The sequence below is a fragment of the Triplophysa rosa genome, linkage group LG4 (assembly GCF_024868665.1).
Source record: "Triplophysa rosa linkage group LG4, Trosa_1v2, whole genome shotgun sequence".
In the NCBI taxonomy this organism is placed as follows: Eukaryota; Metazoa; Chordata; class Actinopteri; order Cypriniformes; family Nemacheilidae; genus Triplophysa; species Triplophysa rosa.
The window spans coordinates 30,044,696-30,067,628 of NC_079893.1; the positions used below are offsets into that span (position 1 = coordinate 30,044,696).

Here is a 22,933-nt window from a genome sequence, read left to right on the forward strand (position 1 = left end):
ATTGTTATCATTATTGCGATTCATATACTGATTGTTGATGTCTGTTGATTTGTTTTTTGACAAGTTGGCCATGTTAAGCTTAAGAAACCAGCGCGTTTAACAGTGTAAAAAAGTCAGAATGCATGAAACCGCATGTCACCTCATCTTTAACTTTTGGTTTTTAGTGTGGTACATTCACACTGTTATAATGGCAAGCTTGATAAAGAACACATTTTGTGTTTGAATTCAGAGTTCTTTGCCAATGCAATGTGTTTAAACACAGGTGATATAATATGGTCAGAGAAAAGTTAAGGGTGAAGAGTCCAGCTAAAGCAAAAACTCATCATCTTAATGGTGACTAAATAAAATAAATTCACATTGAGCTCATATATTACTCACACTGTCACAGTATGAGAATGGTGTGACATCTCTGTGATCATCGCGTGACCTCACGTGTTGACTGGGTATCTTTAAGGATGACACTTTTGTACCTTTGTATCTTTTGTATTTTAATTTTTCTGTTTAATGCAACAGCTGTTTGTTGTGCTTTGACTTTGGTGTTCTATGTGTATTCAAATTATGATTCCAAACCATAGAGTAGAGGGACTTTACCCTGCATGAATGTTACAGGACTTAAGCAGGAAAAGATTAGAGAGATAAAGGCAGAATGGAACTGGCCTCCCCCTCATTTTCTGTCTGTCTCGCTTCAGTTCCTGATCAAAATAATATTTTCCCACCGAGCAAAGGCATGTCCAAAAGATGTCTTTTCTACGTCTTTATCGACGTTGATAAGACGTCCCATGTGAAGCCAAGAATGCACGTTTTTATTACATCTTGTCTTTTGAACGTCTGATACTGCCTGCCAGGTGATTTCTGTACAAACAAACTTAAAACTATCTAATTTGAGTTTTTACATGGAAATAGGAGTGAGACTGTTTGAAACAAATTGAGTTGAATGATCTGAATGCAGTTTATTTGCCCATTGGTTCACTACTTTTTACCCACAATGCACTCGGATTTTGAGTGTACATGCAATGGACACTCACTTGCTCGCTCGCTCACTATTTCCCAGAGAGAATATGATGATGACCTGTTTCAACTCATCTGCTAGTTACACAGATAGCAAGAGAGCAGGTGAAAACCATTGAATCAATGACAATAATGGTTGATGTGTCAATGTTAATGGAGTTAAATCAATATCACTTTTGCACCTGAAATTAATGTTGAAAAGATGTTGAGATTTCATCAAACCACCATTATTGTGATCAATGTTTGCTTTAGTTGGGACCTTGATCTCCGACTTTGGTTAAGTTAAATTTTCTCTTGCATTGCTCATAACAGTGTTTCGCTTAGAACACTTGTTGCATTCATAAAGAATATGTTTTAAAGTGGCAGAATTTAGTTTCTTTGATGGGTGTTGATTTGTAATAAAGATGAGCAATAATACTTCATAAGGTTTATGTCAATCACAAACCTCAACAATGGTGACAATCATTAAACTAATTCAGATCAACTGCAATGCATGCTGGGAGCCATGAATGAGTTTTGTACTATGATGTTACCCAGCATGCATTGCTGCATGAAGCTTTCTTTTGTTCATTGTCACCATTTTTGAGTTTCATACGCTGATTCTTCATGTCTAATTGATTCAGTGAGCAAAGATTTTTTGGAGTAATTTCTTTTAAATAGTAAGAGGAGGCTAGCCGTACAATTAATACACTGGATTAACATCACAAGAAGTTAAGAAAACAACACAAATACTGAGATTATTACAACTACTGTCAGATGATTCTTATGGATTACGGGTAGTTTTCATTGAGTTATCAAATGTATTTAACACACTGTTATTACAGACATTGAAAACTTAACCTTAGAGTTCAAGAGTCAAGGTCCCAACTAAAGCAAACATTGATCACAATAATGGTGGTTTGTTGAAATCTCAACATCGTTTCAACATTAATTTCAGGTGCAACAGTGATATTGATTTAACTCCATTAACATTGACACATCAACCATTATGAACATTGATTCAGTGGTTTTCATCTGCTCTCTTGATATCTAAGGTAACTAGCAGATGAGTTGAATCAGGTGTTTTATATAGAGACACATCTAAAACATTCTGTCAGGGGGTTCCTGAGGATCAGGATTGAGAACACTTGAGGTAAACCACTGACTTGACTTGAGACTTGAGACTTGACTTGCTCCCACCTCTGCTATTTCCCATGATACAACACCAGTTGTCCGATTAGAATCACTGACAGTTAACGCATATTTGTACAGTGTTTGTTCTTGTTGACACATTAAATTAATGTGAGACACAGTAGTGTTTTTTTTTAAGTATATTAAATAATTGAATTAAATGTTATAATAATAAACACGACAAACAGTTGTTTTGTTATTATAAACTGAAACAATAAACATGATGAATAGGGAGAAAACAAACTTTACAATTTCACAAACAACCTATAAAGCCACACAGGTGCAATATAATTGAATTGTTGTGTTTATGATGAATGTACGCGACACTGTCCAATGCAAGCTATATACGTCAGTGTCTGAAAACGCTCACTCGTTTTCATTCACTTCTTCCCCATAGTGCACTATTTAAAAATATTTTTTTGTATAAAAAATTGAGTAAGCTGAAAAATGTCCAGAAGTTTGCTGTTAAACTTTCAATTTTTTCAACTCCAGATTTTCACAGTATTCCTGGCCCAATGCCATACATAAAGAACAGTATGGGGCATCTTCTGTGAGCATTCTGTGTGACCAGGGCCCCTAAAATCATCCTATCATACCAACCCGCCCCCCCCCACACACACCTTTTGTGCTTTTGTGTGTCTTTGCATTTGAATTTGAATTTGACGAGGGAAAGGGGAGATTTTTTACTTCCTCATCAGGCTGATGAACAGATGCATTTCAAACACTGACAAACACAAATATTCTCTCAACTTTCATGTTACTTTTGGGCGTGGACCACATTGACCCAGGTAAGATCTGGTTTATTCTGATAATAAATCTAATGATGACCAGCAACATTATAATACAGTGTAAAACATTTACTTAAAACTGTTTTTCGTAGGAAGAGTAAATTTATTGTTTTGTGTAAACTGCATAAGAGTATTGTTACAAGTTGCTAACAAAGCATACACTCAAAAAAATGATTGTTGGAGGTTGTTTGTTTTCTGATCCCACTGGATCTTAGTTCCCTTCGCCACAACATGTGTGTTATAACATACATTACGTTTACATTTAGTCATTTAGCTGTGTCGGAAACACGAGTAGTTCTGTCTTGGTAGGGTTCAGCTGGAGGGGATGCTCTTTCATCCAAGCAGAGATGTCCTCTAGGCAGGCTGTAACTCAAGCTGCTACAGTGGTATCGTCTGGGTGAAACGAGATGTAAATCTGGGTGTCGTCAGCATAACAGTGATAGGAGAAGCCGTGTGCCCGTATGATGGGTCCCAAGGATTTTGTGTTGCGAAAATACTAGACAAAATGTGCTTTCTGGCATAATCTTGTGTGTTTTTGTTTATTCAAGCATGAAAGAGAAGTAAATACCGGTGCGCTGTCTGACAGATTCTGACGCAGCCTTTAGCCCATGTGTACACCAGACGCTGTCGCGTTGAGCCGTGTTCCACAGCCAGAAGCTGTCAATCCATACGGACGTGTCAATACAACCATTTCAAATTGCGCCTAAATAGTTTAAAGGCCTTTATATAAGTGTGTGATTATATAATGTAACGCTAGACAATGATAACTGAAAAAACGGATGTTGCGTTAATGGCCTAAGGAAGGGATAATGTACAGGCAGCCGGTGGTTATGGCAGAAACGCGAAGCGGAGGGTCTTTTATCACACTGAAGGGGTTTATTTTGCGATAACAGCCGGCTGCTTGTACATTATCCCTCTTATTACATGGCTACTCGCCACATGAGAAAATGACTTGTGAATTTGAAAAATGTTTACCTCATTTTTACCAAATGCAGACCTTCTGCAAGGAAAAGCTGTTTACTTTCGGTTTTAAAGTAAGAAACTATTTTCAAACGTCACGAACGGGCATTTTTTTTTTATATATATAACTTTTAAAATAACCAATAGTGGTTAGTCTGGTCAGCCTGGAAAAGCTGCATTTAACAGCTTGATAATGGTATAAAAGTCGTATAAAAAGAATAGGAAGATGTGTGATACCAGTTATGTGTAATTTAAGGTGCAACAATTTGCTATCTGGGTAAAAGCTGGAGCGAGTCTGTTACACTGATGTAAACAAAACGTTTCTTTTGTCTTTAAAGGCACTCAAGTGGTGTTTGTTGATCAAATATAAAGATACTGGCCTGTCTAAAATGTCATCCACCCTTCATAAAAGTAAGTTTGTGTTATTGTGATGATTTGCATTTAAAGGCAGCTGTCACTATTGATATAATTGCTGAGTGATTTATTTCATACTTAAAAAAAAAAAAAAAATTTCATTTTATCATCATTATACATCAGTTCTTGATTTCCTTGTTATTAATGTGTGTTTGTATTATATTTCAGATGTTACAATGGCTCTGTTGATCATCGTCTCTGTTATGCCGTGTAAGTGTATACATTAACATATCCTTCAACCCACACAACTGTGTGTGTCGTTTTTCCCTTCCTAAAATACGACAAACACAAGAGTTTACTAAATTAGCGCCTCTCCCAGCTGCACGCAAATCCGCCATAATTTAATGAGTATTTTGGGGTATTATTTTCCAATGATTGCACGTGTTGTGGTTTGATTTTCATTTTAAAGTGTCGTGATAAGTGTATTTACATTGGGCTACACATACACACATATTCAGGCATTTTGAGCAAGTAACGTAACCCATTTATAACATAAAACAAATATTCCAAGTTTACCGAGGTCAAACAATCGATTTGTATGAGGAACAGACGCAAAAGCGATCATCGTCTGCTGTCTTCCAGTTTCTGCTGTGTTTCCCGATTTTCAAATCTGGTGCCACGTTATGTCTGCCATGATCCCTGTCTGTGTTTCCCTGTGTTGTCTAGTGTTAAGTTGCATTCCATTTGATAGGGTTCCTACACAGTGTTCACTGCTCCCTACTCCCTGAGCACGGGATATCCGTTGAAGTGGACTTTACTGACAAAAAAACCTTAATTGGAATGCCCTGCAACGTCATCAAAGAAAGGCAACGGCACGGTTGCGCAGATGATAATATAAATAGATATTGTAACTTTACTTTTAAATGTAAAATAAATATACATAAACGTAACATGCATTATGTAGGCTATCTAATCAATATAATCTTAACTTTTGTTTATGCTTGTATTATTTGACTGATGCAGCTTTGATTATTTGAAACTCTTCTGTTATGCAATATAAAAATACATTTTAATTTGGTCAGCTATGTGAAGATGTGCTCTTAATCCATGGTCGCGTCGGTCTAATCTAGCTTTATTCCCTATGTGGTGCAGCCGTAAACATTCCTAACATAATAAAAAAGAACTGCTGCTGCTTACCACTTTACCATTGTTTTAAGCACAAATTCACTGAAATTTCATATTTTTTGTCTAAAAACAAGACTTATTTTGTTAGGTCATTTTGCTCATCAAGAAAATGCATCTTGATTCAAGAATTTTTTGCCATTTATACTGGAAAACAAGACAAAAATACTAAGCAACAAAGTCATTTTTTGCAGTGTATTGTTTCCTTCCGTTTCAACCACAGCCAGTGGCCGCCTCTCTCAGCAACAGTGGCAAGTTCTTTGACTACTGTCCGTTGGGCCTGTCCTGTTATCCCCACTTCCTTAAGCAGCCTTGTAGTGGAATTTGAAACAAAGCCCCTGCAGCCTTTCCACCAGGAACACTTTCACTGTCCATCCCCGATGTTCAGCCTCCGCTGCCAAGTTGGCATACCGGAGATTCTTTCTTTCAAATGCTTCATTAATGGCCTCTTCCCAAGGTACAGTCAACTCAACTATGATGACTGTCCTACTGGAGCTGGACCACAGAACCATGTCCGGCCGCAGATTGGTCGCTGCGATTTCCAAGGGGTATGTAAGTCTGTGGTTTACATCAACTCGCATTTCCCAAATCCCTGGCTATACTCGGCAAACCTGAATCTGGGGTTAAGGGTTTTCTGCCCCTCCCAAATAAAGGGTTGGCTTTTTAGCGAGTTAGCCTGGGCCTTTTGGGGGATGGCATTAGCTGCCACTCTCTTGGTCTCTACTGCTGCAGCCAAGCACTTTAGTACTTGATTGTGGTGCCATGTGTATCTCCCCTGTCAAGCTCTTCTTATAACCCACAAGAACTTGTTTAAGGTTTGCTGGAGCTGCACACAGGTGGCAGGCTGGATCCTGTCCATACCAAACATGCAGATTTGTTGGTGAGGGCAGCACATGTAGCTCTTGTGATAAAACTTAGCCTGTTTAATCCATACTCCACAGCTCACTCCAAGTGATTTTGCGCCGTTCAATGCTTTCCCACCTCATCCAGCGGCCTTGCTGGGCTTGAGAGACCGCTCTGGCGCATCTACTTGTTTCCTCTTGATGACGAACCTCCTCCACTACCAGGTGACGCTGTTCCTTTGGTGTCGCTTTTCACCATGTGGGTGTGGTTGATGCCAAACCAAGTCCCCATCTGCCATGTTGAACTTGTCCCACGATGTCCCTATATCTGAAGGCTGCCTTCGCATCTGCTACCGCTGTTGTTGGGTTCCATTTCCTCCCTGTCGCTACTGTTGGAGCAGCATCTCTTACACAGAGATCACAAGATTCTTTGAGCATCATCTCTAACCTTGTTTTGGTGCATTGATATTCCTCCACAAGGCTTGAAATGGGAAGAGAGAGAGCTCCATTCCCGCACAGCCCTATGATGCTAAGGCATCTTGGTAGCCCAAGCCATTTCCTCACTTGTGTACTCACCAATCTCTCCAGGTTCTTGGCGTGAGACACCGTGAACTCATACATTTAAATTGGCCACATCAGGCATGGCAACAAGCCAAATTGGAAGCACCAGAGTTTCAGTTTCCCAGGAAGAGCTGTATTATTGATTTTCTTCAGTCTACTGGCTGTCACTTGCCTGAGTTGTTCCAACTGTTCGGCGTCTTTAAGGTCAGTGGTGTACCACCGCCCAAGGCTTTTGATGGGCTTTTCCATGACCGTATGTATGGGCTCGCCCTTTATACAGAGCCTGTCATTGGTAAGCCTGCCCTTGACAATAGAAATGCTGTGGGATTTGCTGGGTTTGACCTCCATTTGTGCCCAACTAATGTTCTCCCGGAGCTTTTCCAGCAGCCGCTTTGTACATGCTTTGGTTGTTGTGATGGTTGCCATGTCATGCATGTATGTCCTGATTGGAGGTAGGCGCAACCCATTTTTAAAACGTTCTCCTCCAACCACCAAACGCGATGCCTGGATTTTATTGCCATTGTGAAAACCAGTGGTGATATTGTGCAACCTGCCATTATGCCAACCTCCAGCTGTTGCCACGTGGTGGTACTATCCTTTAATTGTGGTAATACAGAATTGGAGATCCTGAAAATTTGCCTTAATCAGCTTTGTTACCTGCTCTGGAACGTGGAAGAAGTCAAAGGCTGTCCACAGCAGCTCATGTGGCACTGATCCAAAGGCATTGGCAAGATCTAGAAAAACCACATCTGGTGCCAGATGATGTTCGCAGGTTCCAAACATCCAGAGTAACCCCCTATGCCTGCCTTCCAGAGGTGGGAGCAAGTCAAGTCTCAAGACTTGAGACTTGACTTTGCTCCCACCTCTGCTGCCTTCTGTACTGAAGTGTCAATGAAGTTGTTACTCTTCAGAAATCCCGAGAGTCTATTGGCCACAACACTGAAGAAAATCTTACCTTACACATTCCAGAGGCTAATTTGGCAAAACCGGTCAATAGTTGAGCAGTTTTTCTCCTTGAGGATCAGTATGCCTCCTGCCCATCTCCAGACCTTTGGTATCACCTGCTTTTTCCATGCCACAGCCATTAATCTCCAAAGGTTCCTCAACACTTCAAGAGCTTTCTTGTAGAGCTTGTATTGTATACCGTTGGGTGCAGGAACTGACGCTGATCTTGCCCGTTTTACTGCACTCTCAACTTCGCTCCATTTAGGGGGCCTTGAGTCCATCTGGTGTTCTGGTAGATGAATTGGTGGCATGTCCTCTGGAATGGAGATTGGCTCATGATTGTCAGAATACGTTTTCCGTAGGTGTTCCTCAAGATCTGTTACAGATACTTTAAGGGTTTTATCCTTGCTAAAGATGCTACTGACTAACTTGTAAGGATCTCTTTAGAAAGCGGTCCTGGTTAGCTCCTTTTTTATGTTGCTTTCTCAAGCTCTCTGCTCTTCGCAGTGAGGCCAGGCGACTTTTAATATCGCCTTACTGATTATGATGCAAATTCTGGTTAATTATGCGGTACACTGTGGGCTGTAATCTAAAGTGTTACCGAAAGTAATTCTGCAATTGACCTGCATATCATAATTTTATGTTTTAGATAGAGATGTTAAAGAAGCAAACATTAAAGCAAACATTGGTATGGCTCGGCCACCAAATCAGACCTACGAAGACTACAACGGACAGTTCGTAGTGCTGAGAAAATTATTGGTGCTCCTCTGCCCACACTTCAGGACCTGTACGATTCCAGAGTGAAAAACAGGGCAAGAAAAATCATCATTGACTCCACACACCCAGCACACAAACTCTTTGATCTGCTGCCCTCTGGCCGGCGCTTTAGAGCACCAAACACCAGGACTTCCAGACACAGAAGCAGCTTCTTCCCCCAGGCAATCTCCCTCCTAAACAGATAACTGCTCCTTAAGAGCAATATTCCACTTCCACTACTCCTATAGTGTGCACTATAGTGCCTTATTATATCTACATCTTATGTATACATGTATATAACACTACCTCCACTTACTAAATTATCCATTTGCACAAGTGTACAAACAATCTGTTAATATGTTTATTCTACTATATACTACCCTGTACAATGTCTCTTATATGTTATTATCCCCCATTTTCTGTAAAATAGTCTTTATTTTATATATGCACAATTTAGAATGTTTTAGACTGTAAATCGTATTATATTGTATTGTCATTGTGTTGAATGTCTGTACTAGAAGCTTCCAACACCAAAGAAAATTCCTTGTGTGTGCAAGCACACTTGGCAATAAAGCTCTTCTGATTCTGATTCTGATTCTGATTACAAATCGCACATAGGATTATCTACACTAAGAAATGTTGGGTTATTTCAAACCATCGTTGGGTTATAAATTAACCTATGTTGAGTTGTTTTAACCCATTGTTGGGTCAAATATAAACGTTCTCTGGGTTAATTAACCCAACAGTTCTTTAAACCAATGATGGCTTGCAATAACCCAACAGTTTTATATAAAAATGCATGTATAATTGGATTTTACAGTGTTTCCAACCCAGTCAACCCAGCTCAATTGCATGGGATGATCACAGTGATGTCACACCCTTCTCATACTGTGACAGTGTGAGTAATATGTGAGCTCAATGTGAATTTATATTATTTAGTCACCATTATGGTAATGAGTGTTTGCTTTAGCTGGACTCTTCACCCTCCACTTTTATGTGCTAGTTTTTCTTTACCTCCTGTCATTGTTACTGTACGAAGCCCAATTGTTGTAGCAAAGAACTTGAAATAAGCCCGATCTGAGTATGCTGGCTAACTGGTCATAGTGATTCACTTAATTATTTTTAGTCTAGTTAGCATTTTTACATCATTTTACTGTTTGAGGCCGAGTAGTGAGATGTTAGGAAGAATTTCTTAAATCGTCATATGCTATAACGTCATTAGGAGATTAGTTGAGAAACACACAGACATTAAGAATCGGCATACAAAACTCAACAACGTTGACAGTCTACCAACGAAAGCTTTGTGCTGTAATGCATGCTGGGTAAAATCATAGTATAAAACTCTTTCATGACTCCCAGCATGCATTGCAGCATGAAGCAGAGAAAGTGTAATCAAACACTGTAGAGTCAAGAGCTCAACTAAAGCAAACACTCATCAACACAATGGTCTAAACCTCTAAGATCACAGTACAAGAGTTAGATCACAGTTTGAGCACACAGTGAGTTTGCTGTGTGGTTACATTTTGACCTCATCGTGAGTATTCTAAAAGCTGAAGGTAACATTACTGTGGCATCAAATTGTTGACTGGGAAGATTACTTTTCAATGTCTTTTTTTAACAGCACCAACAAATTATTAGAATTTTTTTCAATACTTTTATTCACTAGATAATCTCTCTGTTGACCCCTGCTACAACTACACTGTGCTGAATGATCCAAGAAGATCTACCAACTATTCCGTCGACTCATTATGTGACACTGGCAAGTGGGTCGGCTGGTATCGACTTTTCCTAGATGTCTGGAGCGTTCGAATGCCAGAAACATGTGTTGATGAGAATAAATGTGGCACCACTGTCCCTCTTTGGCTACGTGATGGACACCCAAATGTTGAGGATGGAGTGGTTTCCCGAAATGTCTGTGGCCATCACTTGGGAAATTGCTGTTATTTCCCGCCTATTCTCATTCGAGTCAAAGCCTGTCCAGACAATTATTATGTCTATGAGTTCGTTCAAACAGCTGTTTGCAACTCTGCATACTGTGCAGGTGATTATGCAATGAACTGTATAATAATTATATGATTCCCTTGGACAAATTTGGGATTTTTGTGTCTGCATATTAATTCCATGATATGAAAATCTTTCAGATGTGGACAGCATTAACAAAACATATACAAACAACACAACTGTGATCACCACAACTGGTAATGTAAAGTGCACCCATATATATATATATATATGTATTTTTTTTTTAGATGATTGTATAATTCAATATTGTTTTACATGTGATGTCCATTTGTACATCTGATAAGATATCTGTGTCTTTTTTATTAATTACAACATCATCGAATCATTTAGAGTTTAGAAGCTCAACTGCCACGCCAATGATCACCACGACTGGTAATATAAAGTGTTAAGCCTTCTAAAGTTATATTTGGATTAATGCACACATCGGCATCTTATTTTTATGATTTGCATAATTGTATACATTTTTATATGTTTTTTGAATTGTTATGATTTGTTACACAATTTTTCGTTGTGTCTATGAACACTTTTAGGTTTAATTATATCTCTGCTTACAAACTGCACGGTAAGCTAACAAGATTTTGTTCATTTTGAAGAGCACTGCAAATATAAATATAATGTGTTTTTACCTGTATATATTTACTTGAATTGCCTATGTTTGTATATTGTGGACAACAGAACTTGAACTATAACAGCATATATTATTAAAAAACATCCCCCAACATCAAGGTCATAACCACTATAGACAGTGATGATGATCTTCACTAAAATACTGAACATGCAGTTATGTTTTTTGTCCACAGGGAATCTCATGTATACAGAATCTACTTGACCAGATAGAGAATATAACAGTTCTCCCTTTAACTGTAGGTCCATCAAGGAAATGTGAAAAAATAAAACAATAAAATGTTGATGTTCCATTTTTGTAACCATTTACTTTTTCACTTCTGCCTTAGGATGTGACCAATCTTTTGGACCTGGTCTTTAATACATCAGAGAAGATTTCCAACTCATCATCAGGTGACCCCAAGAAACTAGTGTCTGAAGGAATCCAGGTGTTGAAAGCCAGCGAGAAGCTCGTCTCCATGTTGGTGAAGCCAACAAACACTTTTGACAATGTCAGTTTTATTCGTGATTCTGTAGGTAAGAGAGACACAATAACTACAGTATATAAAATGTTACTCAAGTCAATTTTGTGAGAGAATGTGAGAAATAACCTTTGATGTTTGAGTTTCAATAAAAGTAGTACAACTGTTTTATAAATCAGAGGCGCAAGTCTTCATGGTTGGACCACAGGTCACCTTAAATAAAATCCCTCAGCTCGACACAACACATGCTTCTATGGACATTGATCTCATTGGGATTGCCAAGAACAACAATAAAACAGGTATGTAAAAATATATTGGTGTGATTGAAAGAACTTCAACACAGCCAGTATTGACATTGTCAGAAAGCAGTCAGAAGTCAGAAAGTGTAACGTCACCTTAAGAAATCCAGCTTCAAAATGTTCTCCCAACAAATGTAATGAAGTAACTTGAACAAAGATTTTATTTTCAGTAGGAAGAGTAAATTTACACTGAAAAAAATGATTCTTGAGGGTTAGTAAATACTACCCATGCAAATCAGTTAAATTTTACTTAAACATATTAAGTAGCAAAGTAAACTATATGCAAACTTATTGAATCTACTCAATACAATTATTCTAATTGAGTGCAAATTGTTACCTCAATTTTATTGAGTAGAGTTTGCATATAGTTTAATTTGCTACCTAATATATGTAAGTAAAATTTAACTCATTTGCATTGTTAGTATTTACTAACCCTCAAGAATCACTTTTTTTCAGTGTATCATGTTGTGTATACTGAACAAGATTAGTGCTCAACGTTGCTAAAACAGATTATTTTTGTTGACTGTATTTTAAAAAAAATACATATGAAAATTCCCAGCATGCATTGCCGCATAGACAATTATGTGGTTAGTACTAAAAGTTAGTACTAGTTGACTTGATGCTGTTGTTGTCGTCACTGTCAAATGTGCTTTGTTGTTTGTAGAATGTTTTTTAATGGATGATGTAAGTTACCATGATTGAGGTGTGTGTGTTTAGTGTTGCGGTCTAAGTGCATGGCGCAGTATTGCTCTAATGGAGGAAAATGGAGATTGAACATACAAATCTCGTTTTTGTGGGTGGTTAGGATGATAAGCACCCATGTGGATAATTCAATGCATGCATAAAAATTTGCATTAAATTGTCAATGCGATGTATTCTGTTACGCAGGGTCAGCTGCTGTGGCGTTCATGAGCTTTAACACAATGGAGAATCTACTGAAGGCAGAATTCTTCAACACATCAGATGACACATCAGTTAAAACCATGATGTCCACTGTCATCTCAGCTACTCTTCCAAAAACCACCAACAGACAGCTCACAAAACCAGTCAACTTCACCCTCAAACACATCCGAGTCAGTTCTTCTCTTGTTGTTTGGTGTCTTTGTTCCCAACACGACTAATGACTAATGAAAACACATGAATATTTTCTCTTCATGTGAAGGAGCTTGTGTCTGGAGGGAGTGTGTGGTGTGTGTACTGGAACATGACTGAGTGGACTGTAGATGGTTGTTGTGTTTTAGACACAAACAGCAGCTACACTGTGTGTTCATGTGTTCATCTGTCAACATTCGCTCTCATCATGCAAACCAGCAGCACACCAGCAGAGGTACACGTGACATTTATACCGTCTGACGACACAAAGATGAAGAATGATTTTCATTTCATGTTTTCTCTCAGGATGATCATCTGATGGAAGTGTTGAATTTGGTGGCTGTGTCGGTGGGTCTGGTGTTTAATAGTTTGGCTCTGTTGACTTTTGCTTTCTGTCGATGGAAACCTGGAGTGAACAATGTGGCTCGAATCAACCTCTGCATCAGTCTGCTGTCGGCTCATCTTCTGTTCTTCCTCACACAACACTTCCTCACACACATCAGACCTCTTCAGGTGACACTTATTACTCCAGATCATATTTATATGTGTAATCCTCTTCACATGAACGGTTTCATATTCTCTCTTCAGGTGTTGTGTGGTGTGCTGTCAGGATTTCTTCACTTTCTCTTTCTCTCCTGCTTTGTGTGGATGTTCATTGAAGCTGTGCTGCTCTACATCTGCGTGAAGAACCTATCACAGATCAGCTCCAGACAGAGGGCGGTGCTTAGCAGCAGATTCTTGATTGTGATTGGATATGTGATTGCTCTGGTTGTAGTGGGCGTGTCTGTCGGATTGGTACCTGACGGCTATGGCAGTGACGAGTACGTTAATTCTTCAGATTAGAAAAAAATAAAACTGCTTCATGAAAAAATATATACATACATATATTGATTTATTTAACACAGCGTTTTAACAAAATAATTCAGTGTTTCCTGTTCACAGATGCTGGATTAAAGTGGAGAAAGGCTTCATCTGGAGTTTTCTGGGACCTGTTTGCGTCATTCTCGCAGTATGTTTTAGATTCAATCATTTTCAAGATGAACTTTTAATCAATGGAAAAGAAAGCGATAATTTCTTCATTGTTTTCCTGCAGATAAACTCGATTCTCTTCATCAGAATCATCATCAGTCTGAACTCAACTCTCACAAAGCTGAACCCTGAAGTTTCACGGATGAAACAAACCAAGTAAGAAACATTGTGTCTGAAACACTTTAAAGAGAGAAACACATGAATCATGAGCATTATTGGTCTTTCTCTCTCTTCAGGATTATGGTTTTTAAAACACTGGCTCAGTTTGTGGTTCTTGGTTGTCCCTGGATTCTGGGTTTCTTCACTAAAGACAGTAAGATGATGGAGATTCTCTTCCTGATCCTGAACTCACAGCAAGGAACCTTCATCTTCCTGATCTACTGTCTCCTCAATAATGAGGTGAGTCATCACAGATTCATTCTTGCCTCTCTCACGTCCACAACAACTACAACTCACTTGCACCTTCTAAAGATCTTCTGACATCTCTTCACCTCCCACATTAATCTTTTGAGATGAACAGATAGTCTAATTCTCACCTGGCTGTGAATCCATTGAATTGATCTTTATTTTAAAGTTGACACTTATCAAACACCTTGTCTTAACCATCTCTTCAACCATCTCATCTGTTTCAGCAGAGTTAGACACATAAATTCATTCTTCTCGTGTCATTCTTGTTCAGGTCAGACAGCAGTATGTGAAGTGGATGAGCGCTCTCGTCCCCGGACTCAAATCCAAAACCATCAAAGGCGCCCCCAAAAAACGCTGAGGACCAGAAGTTTCATTTGTAATAAAGTCATTACAGTAAAATACTACAGCAGAATCAATTATTTTACATGATACATGCCATGGTCCCAGAGGTCTTCAGAGGTGTCTGAATGTTTTTTAATCATCTCTAGTACAAATGATTATTTACAAGGAAACTCTTTATTTGGTGGGGGGTAATGTTTTATGTTTAGTAATACTTGTTTTTATATTTACAAATACTTACTGTGTATATCTTTTATTTTTTCTTGTTTGTCTGGAGAAAACAGTGGCATTTCACATTATTTAAGACATGGCCCCATACTTTAGTTTATCAATTTGAATTTGAGAAGGAAGAGAAAAAGAAAGAAACCAGGGTTTTAATGTTCACGTTTCCTCATTATGCTGATGTTCAGTTCAGTATGACACAATAGTAGAATAGTGAAATCTATGTAAAACAGCCTCTAACACTTGCCTTTAACACTTCCTCATCTCTGTGCATACAACAAACATCAACAATCAGCTTTGGTTTGACAACACAAACGGTATCCTTCATTCAGATCTAAGTGTAAATAATTCATTTAATTCTACATTTATCAAGGGGTTTGGAGACACTGATTTGTTTATTTAAAAGATTGCATTGTTGGATCAGACATATGATTTAATGATAATTATGTGAGATTATTGTCCTAAAAGGAAAACATGCATGAATGAATTTAAAGTGCAGTAATGTTCATTTTCTCTTTATTTGAGCATCACAAAATAAATAACAAATCTGAATAAAGCCATGTTTTCATGTTTTGTAATTTTGTAAAATGACAGAAGTGGTCAAAAGTAAAAAAAGGAACTGAATATTTTAATGAACATGAACAGGGAGAAATAGAGTCGCTCAGATGGGTTACAATTTCCTCTTTAAACTGATGGTCAGATAACTGCTCTATAAATACTTGTGACACACAAATGTTTGCATTTAGTCAGATGAAGATCAACATATGTACCGTAACTCACTTCAGGTAAGATCAACTTTACATTAATAATCGAGATTCAGTCTAGTTGCTTTCAGTCATAGCTGTTTGTGATATTTGTATTTTGTGATAGTTGTATTTGTACATAATTTAAGCACATGTTATGCTGTAGAAATGTTATAGTGTATTAAAATATCAGTCAACACACACCACAGCAAGTATTGAAGCAACAATCCAGATCTAACTGTATTTCTAACTGCATATCTGTCCCTGATTAAAACAGTCTATGTATCACTGCTCATAATGGTTTCCATCATTGCTAAAGGTAAGATTCTTTATAGGGATATTGTATAATAATAACAATAATGAATAAGCGAAACACTGATCCTAAAAATATTTAGAGAAATCTGCATGCATAGCATGTTTGTCTAAGAATAATTCAAATTAAATTATTTAATAAAAGAATGAACAATATATAAATCCCATGTTATTATTAAAACATTTAATTCTGCAATATAATCCAGTATTCTGTATTATTACATTACTATTTTTACTAAAATGTGACCCTGGACAACAAAACCAGGGTCAATTTTTCGAAATTGAGATTTTTACATCATCAGAAAGCTGAATAGCTTTGTTAGGATGATATTTGGACGAGATACAACTATGTAAAAATCTGGAATCTGAGGGTGCAAAAACATCAAAGTATTGAGAAAATCGCCTTTCAAGTTGTCCAAATGAAGTCCTTAGCGCTAACATATTACTCACAAAAATAAAGTTTTTATATATTTACATATATAGGAAATGTACAATATATCTTCACGGAACATGATCTTTACTTAATATCCTAATGATTTTGGGCGTAAAAGAAACATTGATCATTTTGACCCATACAATGTATTTTTGGCTATTACTAAAAATGTTCCTGTGCTACTTAAGACTGGGTTTGTGGTCCAGGGTCACATATTAAAACTGAATTTAAAATGAAGAAAACCAGTTCATCATGCAAATGAGCATATTTCCATCTTCTGGCAGATATTTCAAGAGGACTGTTGCCTATCATCTGTGTTATACTGTGTAAGTGTAATCACATGCATCTACTGTCCTGATACAAAGCCAGGTTCTGTAGGCTCTGAACATATCCAAGAGTTAAATATGCTTGAAAGACTTTGCAGTAAAGCACTCGTATAGCTTGTGCTTTTATAGCTTCATTTATTTTCTTTCTCATCTTTAGGTTTAACATCCAATGAGCAAACAGCATCAGTGAGTCCAGTCTATGCTTTATAAAGACACCTACATCTGTACCGGTGCTCAGTACTGGCTGTACTGTAACACAAGTGTGCATGACTTTTTGTACTCAATATTTCGGAACCAAACCGAACACCGCTGCATAAATGATGGCTGTGACTGTATTGGTGATCTGAACACATGCACCAGTAATACATCCTCCTGCTTCTGCAGTAATAATACCAACAGCATCACTCTCAGTCCAGCAGTTAGTCCTCGCTATGACCAGTGTTGGGTAAGTTACTCTGAAAAAGTAATTAATTACTAGTTACTAATTACATATTCAATAGTGTAATTAGATTACTGTATAAATTACTCTCTCCAAAAAGTATTTAGTTACTTATTACTAATTACTTTCTATATCCTACATCAACCTTGATTAGTTAAGTGATTCAAGGATAGGCATGAAACGGCTTATTTAATTCATTCAATTAAAGAATATTAAACTACATAAAGTACTCTTATTAACTGACCAAAGTATTACAAATGTAAGAATTATACATTAAAGCACGGATTTTAAAGTTAGACTTTGAATTTTGATGTCAATTCCGCTATTGCACACACATATTACACAAAGTATTTAGTTTAATTACATCAGAAGTAACTGTAATTAAATTACAGAAAAATAAGAGTAATCCCTTACTTTACTTTTTTAAGGGAAAAGTAATTAAATTACAGTAACTAATTACTTAGTAACTAGTTACACCCAACACTGGCTATGACTGTGTGTTCTATAACAACAACAACACTTACATCTGCACTGGCGTTCACTACCGCATGTACTGCAGCACAAGTGCAACTTGGTTTTATTATACAAGATATCAGCACTTCTGTAGGAATAGCTGTCGCTGTTATGGTGATAAGTACAACTGTAGATGTTATGGTACAACGTCGTCTTCCTGCCTCTAAGAGAATTACAACAATAACATCAATGACATTGCTATCGTCAGTGCCAGCTCTTTAATGACACCTACATCTGCACTGGCGCTCAGTATCGACTGTACTGTGACATAAGTCAGCACGACTTTTATTATGCAACCAATTCTATCCACCATCACTGTGTGAATAATTACTGTGCATGCTTTGGTTATAAGACCACCTGTGTCTGCGCTCAAAAGAGAAACTCCATCTGCTTCTGCACTAATGACGTCAATACAATTACAACCGCAACGTCTCTAAGACCCACAACTCCAGGTGAGTGTGTTGTTGGTGTAGCATGTGACATTAATTTAGACGCGAGTAGGGATGTAACGATTCACCGTGAGCCGGTTGAAAATCGATTATAATATGTGACGATTCAAGTCGGTTGAGATGTTAAATGGATCGCAATACATGTTTTGAACAGCAGGGGCCGCTGTGTTTACGGCAAACTTGGTCAACGTGAATATGCAGATATTTCTTTAAAATTTTTTAAAAAAAAATCCAAGTTAGAAAAAGCACAAGTCTTATTTTGTTTATATTAAAGAGACTTTTGTATCATTCATATTTTATTTTATTTGCAATTTGTTTTAAAATTCAGTTTAGTTTTGTTAGTTGACATAAAAGCTATTTTGCAAAAGAAATGTGCAGCATTTGAGAAATAATAAAGGGCCAGTTGTTCATTTCTAATTTGTCTGTGTGGAAAAAATCACATCGTGAATCGCATGGTGAGCTAAGGGAATCGTTACATCCCTAGACACGAGTCGCTGTTTAATTGAAGAAATCTCTCGTTTCAGGTCATAATACAACACCGACGGATGAATGCAGTGTACGTTTAACTGATTTTCTGAACTAAAAAAGTGGTTACAATGGTTATAATAGTTTCATTATAAATAAAACCAAATGATTAACCACGGTCTTCACAATTGATATTCTGAGACCTGCTATGTTGTATTTATTAAGTTGCCTACGTGTCATTTGTTGAGAATATATTACATGCATGTCTATTTCAGTAAATTAACAATTAGTTTTATTTGTGAAACTTAATTGTGATTTTACAATTAGACCCCAGGACGTTTGACAAACCTTCTTGACCAGATAGAGAAGATTACAGTACAACATCTCCCTTTGATCGTAAGTCTTTACAAGAAAAACGGAAATAATCTATATTTGTCACAAATAATTAGCAAAACGGTAATGTTATAATAGTTTCTGTATGTAAATGTCTGTATGTGTTTCGTTCAGAACGTCACCAATCTTTTGGACCTGGTCTTTCATACTTCTGAGGAGATTTTACACTCGTTGTCAAATGATTTGGAGACACTAGCGTCAACCGGAAACCGTGTGTTAAAAGTCAGTGAGAAGCTCGTCTCCATGTTGGTGAAGCCAACAAGAACTTTTGGAAATGTCAGCTTTACTCTTCAGTCTGTAGGTAAGATACAACTACACTCTATAAAAAAAGATGCTTCAAAAGGTTCTTCGATGCCATAGAAGAACCCTTTAGTTCCATAAAGAACCTTTAAAGGGGAACTCCGACCAAAAATGAAAATTCTGCCATTCACTCACCCTCAAGTAGTTTAACATCTGTAGGACCTCCAGTTTTCCCAAAAACGCAAATTATGGTAGTTTTGGAAGCTTTCTGACTCCTCCTTAGATTGCAACTCAACCAATCTTCAAAGCACTGAAAGTGCGTAATGTCATCGTAAAATTGTCCACGCGACTCCGGTGCTTCAGTATAAATTAACATAATGCGACGAGGATACTTTTTGTGCCCAAACAAACAAAACTAACGACTATATTCAAAAACTTCCTGATTTGAGTGTTAGTAATTCCCTGATTCCAGCGCGTGTTCCCGAGAGCCACACGATGTCAGCATCGCTCGACGTATGCGCGTTCTGACGTAGAGCCTGTGTGGTCAGAACGCGCATGCGTCGAGCGATGCTGACACCGGATCTAATCCTTAGATTATAAAAAGGTAAGAAAGAGATGGCTCTTTAAAGAACCTTTGATAGAATGGTTCTTTGTGGAACCAAAAATGGTTCTTCTATGGCTGTGAAGAACCTTTTAAACACCTTTATTTTAAGAGTGTATGTCTCGCTATATAATAATGTAGCTACAGTAATAGATGTAAAACGTAACAAAGAATACCAAATTAATTTGTTTCTCAATTAAATAAACTAAAAATATATTCACATTACTGTATTTTTATCAGAGGCACAAGTCTTCATGGTTGGATCACGTGTCACCTTATATAAAATCCCACAGCTTGACACAACAAATGCATCTGTGGACATTGATCTCACTGGGATTGCCAAGAACAACAATGGAAGTTGTAAGTAAAAATATTGGTGTTATTAAAATAACTTACTGTACACACAGCCAGTAATGTATTTTCATAAGGAATAGAAGTACCAAAATGAAGAGAAAAATCAAGCAAGCAAAGTCATTCATATAAATGTATGAAACAGCTTCAAGCAGAGAAATACCAGGGTCTGTAAATACTGAAACACTTACTGTATCATCCAATTACCCATATAGGAAGTTTGCATTAAAAAACATTTTATTTGTCTGTGCCTGATCAGCTGCTGTGGCGTTCATGAGCTTTAACACAATGGAGAATCTACTGAAGGCAGAATTCTTCAACACATCAGATGACACATCAGTTAAAACCATGATGTCCACTGTCATCTCAGCTACTCTTCCAAAAACCACCAACATACAGCTCACAAAACCAGTCAACTTCACCCTCAAACACATCCGAGTCAGTTCTTCTCTTGTTGTTTGGTGTCTTTGTTCCCAACACGACTAATGACTAATGAAAACACATGAATATTTTCTCTTCATGTGAAGGAGCTTGTGTCTGGAGGGAGTGTGTGGTGTGTGTACTGGAACATGACTGAGTGGACTGTAGATGGTTGTTGTGTTTTAGACACAAACAGCAGCTACACTGTGTGTTCATGTGTTCATCTGTCAACATTCGCTCTCATCATGCAAACCAGCAGCACACCAGCAGAGGTACACGTGACATTTATACCGTCTGACGACACAAAGATGAAGAATGTTTTTCATTTCATGTTTTCTCTCAGGATGATCATCTGATGGAAGTGTTGAATTTGGTGGCTGTGTCGGTGGGTCTGGTGTTTAATAGTTTGGCTCTGTTGACTTTTGCTTTCTGTCGATGGAAACCTGGAGTGAACAATGTGGCTCGAATCAACCTCTGCATCAGTCTGCTGTCGGCTCATCTTCTGTTCTTCCTCACACAACACTTCCTCACACACATCAGACCTCTTCAGGTGACACTTATTACTCCAGATCATATTTTTATGTGTAATTCTCTTCACATGAATGTTTTCATATTCTCTCTTCAGGTGTTGTGTGGTGTGCTGTCAGGATTTCTTCACTTTCTCTTTCTCTCCTGCTTTGTGTGGATGTTCATTGAAGCTGTGCTGCTCTACATCTGCGTGAAGAACCTATCACAGATCAGCTCCAGACAGAGGGCGGTGCTTAGCAGCAGATTCTTGATTGTGATTGGATATGTGATTGCTCTGGTTATAGTGGGCGTGTCTGTCGGATTGGTTCCTGACGGCTATGGCAGTGACAAGTACGTTTAGTATACAGTATATTTGTTATATGTTCAGATATCTGTAACAGAGTGTCCGATCAAAATACACGACTGACATCACATGTACAATATCTGTCAAACTTTACATCTTCAGTACTATTACAGCAGTGAACACCGAGAATAGTATTGAATATTTCATTTTGTGTTTTCCTGTAAACAGATGCTGGATTAAAGTGGAGAAAGGCTTCATCTGGAGTTTTCTGGGACCTGTTTGCTTCATTCTTGCAGTATGTTTCAGTTTCTGATCGTTACGTTTTAATCAAAGGAAAATAAAGCGTTAATCACTGCTTTTTTTGCAGATAAACTCGATTCTCTTCATCAGAATCATCATCAGTCTGAACTCAACTCTCACAAAGCAGAACGCTAAAGTTTCACGGATGAAAGAAACCAAGTAAGAAACATTGTGTCTGAAACACTTTAAAGAGAGAAACACATGAATCATGAGCATTATTTGTCTTTCTCTCTTCAGGATTATGGTTTTTAAAACACTGGCTCAGTTTGTGGTTCTTGGTTGTCCCTGGATTCTGGGTTTCTTCACTAAAGACAGTAAGATGATGGAGATTCTCTTCCTGATCCTGAACTCACAGCAAGGAACCTTCATCTTCCTGATCTACTGTCTCCTCAATAATGAGGTGAGTCGTCACAGATTCATTCTGACATCATATATCACATGAAGTTTATTTAAGAGGATATGAAAATTTTTGCATTGCTCTTCTCATCTTCTTGTTCAGGTCAGACAACAGTATGTGAATTGGATAAAAGCTCTCTTCCCTGGACTCAAAACCATAAAAAGTGCTCTCCAAAGATACGGAGGACTAGACTAAATGGATGAGTTGTGCAAACCACAAAAGTAGGGTGACCATTCATGCCAGTTTCATTCTTACCTTGAAATATACCGATTGCTTTTCTGAAGTTATTAACCTTGATTATGTATGCAGTGGACAAATGCGAGCTCCGGAGGACGCACCCGAAATCCTGGCCAGGACGTGTCCTGGAAAAACGGCACGTACCCTACACAACAGCAGAATCAATGCTTTAAGATGTACATGCCATATATTCTCCATTCTGTGATAAATGTCTTGTTTTGCAGCTGTCAATACTTGTGATACTATTTTTTCTGGGTGATGGCACTTCATGAACGTATGCTTCTGACTTTGATTGCCTCTGTTATCCTTCAATGAATATTTAGTGTGATGTACAATACAGTTTTAGGAAATGCTATACATGAGGTATGTATTGTGGTACAATGACCGATAAAATAGATTTGACAAATTGAACTTCTATTTATTAAACCATACTGCCATCCA

The 22,933-nt window shown here is 37.8% G+C and overlaps 2 protein-coding genes across 6 annotated transcripts; both read left to right on the plus strand.

The window, feature by feature from the left end:
• Nucleotides 1-2,875: 2,875 nt before the first annotated feature.
• On the plus strand, nt 2,876-14,880 carry LOC130553179 (adhesion G protein-coupled receptor E3-like). Of its 2 annotated transcripts, XM_057331980.1 has the most exons (18): nt 2,876-2,966; nt 4,265-4,337; nt 4,509-4,550; nt 10,233-10,607; nt 10,708-10,764; nt 10,919-10,960; nt 11,119-11,150; nt 11,389-11,451; nt 11,542-11,728; nt 11,853-11,972; nt 12,861-13,045; nt 13,135-13,299; nt 13,371-13,577; nt 13,653-13,885; nt 14,007-14,073; nt 14,158-14,249; nt 14,330-14,492; nt 14,773-14,880. In XM_057331980.1, exons 2-18 carry the CDS (start codon nt 4,316-4,318, stop codon nt 14,857-14,859), a joined length of 2,139 nt encoding a protein of 712 aa, XP_057187963.1. In that variant the 5' UTR covers nt 2,876-2,966; nt 4,265-4,315; the 3' UTR covers nt 14,860-14,880. The 2 variants fall into 2 exon arrangements, with proteins under 2 accessions (XP_057187963.1, XP_057187962.1); XM_057331979.1 differs by having other exon boundaries at nt 13,371-13,885.
• An 872-nt stretch (nt 14,881-15,752) lies between these two features.
• On the plus strand, nt 15,753-22,772 carry LOC130553183 (adhesion G protein-coupled receptor E3-like). 4 transcript variants are annotated; one of them, XM_057331987.1, is made up of 18 exons: nt 15,753-15,847; nt 16,083-16,124; nt 16,835-16,876; nt 17,034-17,321; nt 18,181-18,280; nt 18,802-18,833; nt 19,070-19,138; nt 19,250-19,436; nt 20,217-20,336; nt 20,587-20,765; nt 20,855-21,019; nt 21,091-21,297; nt 21,373-21,605; nt 21,787-21,853; nt 21,926-22,017; nt 22,096-22,258; nt 22,358-22,476; nt 22,565-22,772. In XM_057331987.1, exons 4-17 carry the CDS (start codon nt 17,076-17,078, stop codon nt 22,448-22,450), a joined length of 1,953 nt encoding a protein of 650 aa, XP_057187970.1. In that variant the 5' UTR covers nt 15,753-15,847; nt 16,083-16,124; nt 16,835-16,876; nt 17,034-17,075; the 3' UTR covers nt 22,451-22,476; nt 22,565-22,772. The 4 variants fall into 4 exon arrangements, with proteins under 4 accessions (XP_057187970.1, XP_057187969.1, XP_057187971.1 ...); XM_057331986.1 differs by having other exon boundaries at nt 22,358-22,772; XM_057331988.1 differs by having other exon boundaries at nt 15,774-15,847; nt 17,034-17,062; nt 22,358-22,772.
• Nucleotides 22,773-22,933: the final 161 nt, after the last annotated feature.

Coding starts and splice junctions, on each gene's coding strand:
- LOC130553179 (XM_057331979.1), top strand. CDS start 4,316: ATGTCATCCACCCTTCATAAAA. Junction 11,151..11,388: donor CTCTGCTTACAAACTGCACG/GTAAGCTAACAA, acceptor TTTTGTCCACAG/GGAATCTCATGTATACAGAA. Junction 14,493..14,772: donor ACTGTCTCCTCAATAATGAG/GTGAGTCATCAC, acceptor ATTCTTGTTCAG/GTCAGACAGCAGTATGTGAA.
- LOC130553183 (XM_057331986.1), top strand. CDS start 17,076: ATGCTTTATAAAGACACCTACATCTGTACCGGTGCTCAGTACTGGCTG. Junction 21,020..21,090: donor CCAGCAGCACACCAGCAGAG/GTACACGTGACA, acceptor GTTTTCTCTCAG/GATGATCATCTGATGGAAGT. Junction 21,606..21,786: donor GACGGCTATGGCAGTGACAA/GTACGTTTAGTA, acceptor TCCTGTAAACAG/ATGCTGGATTAAAGTGGAGA.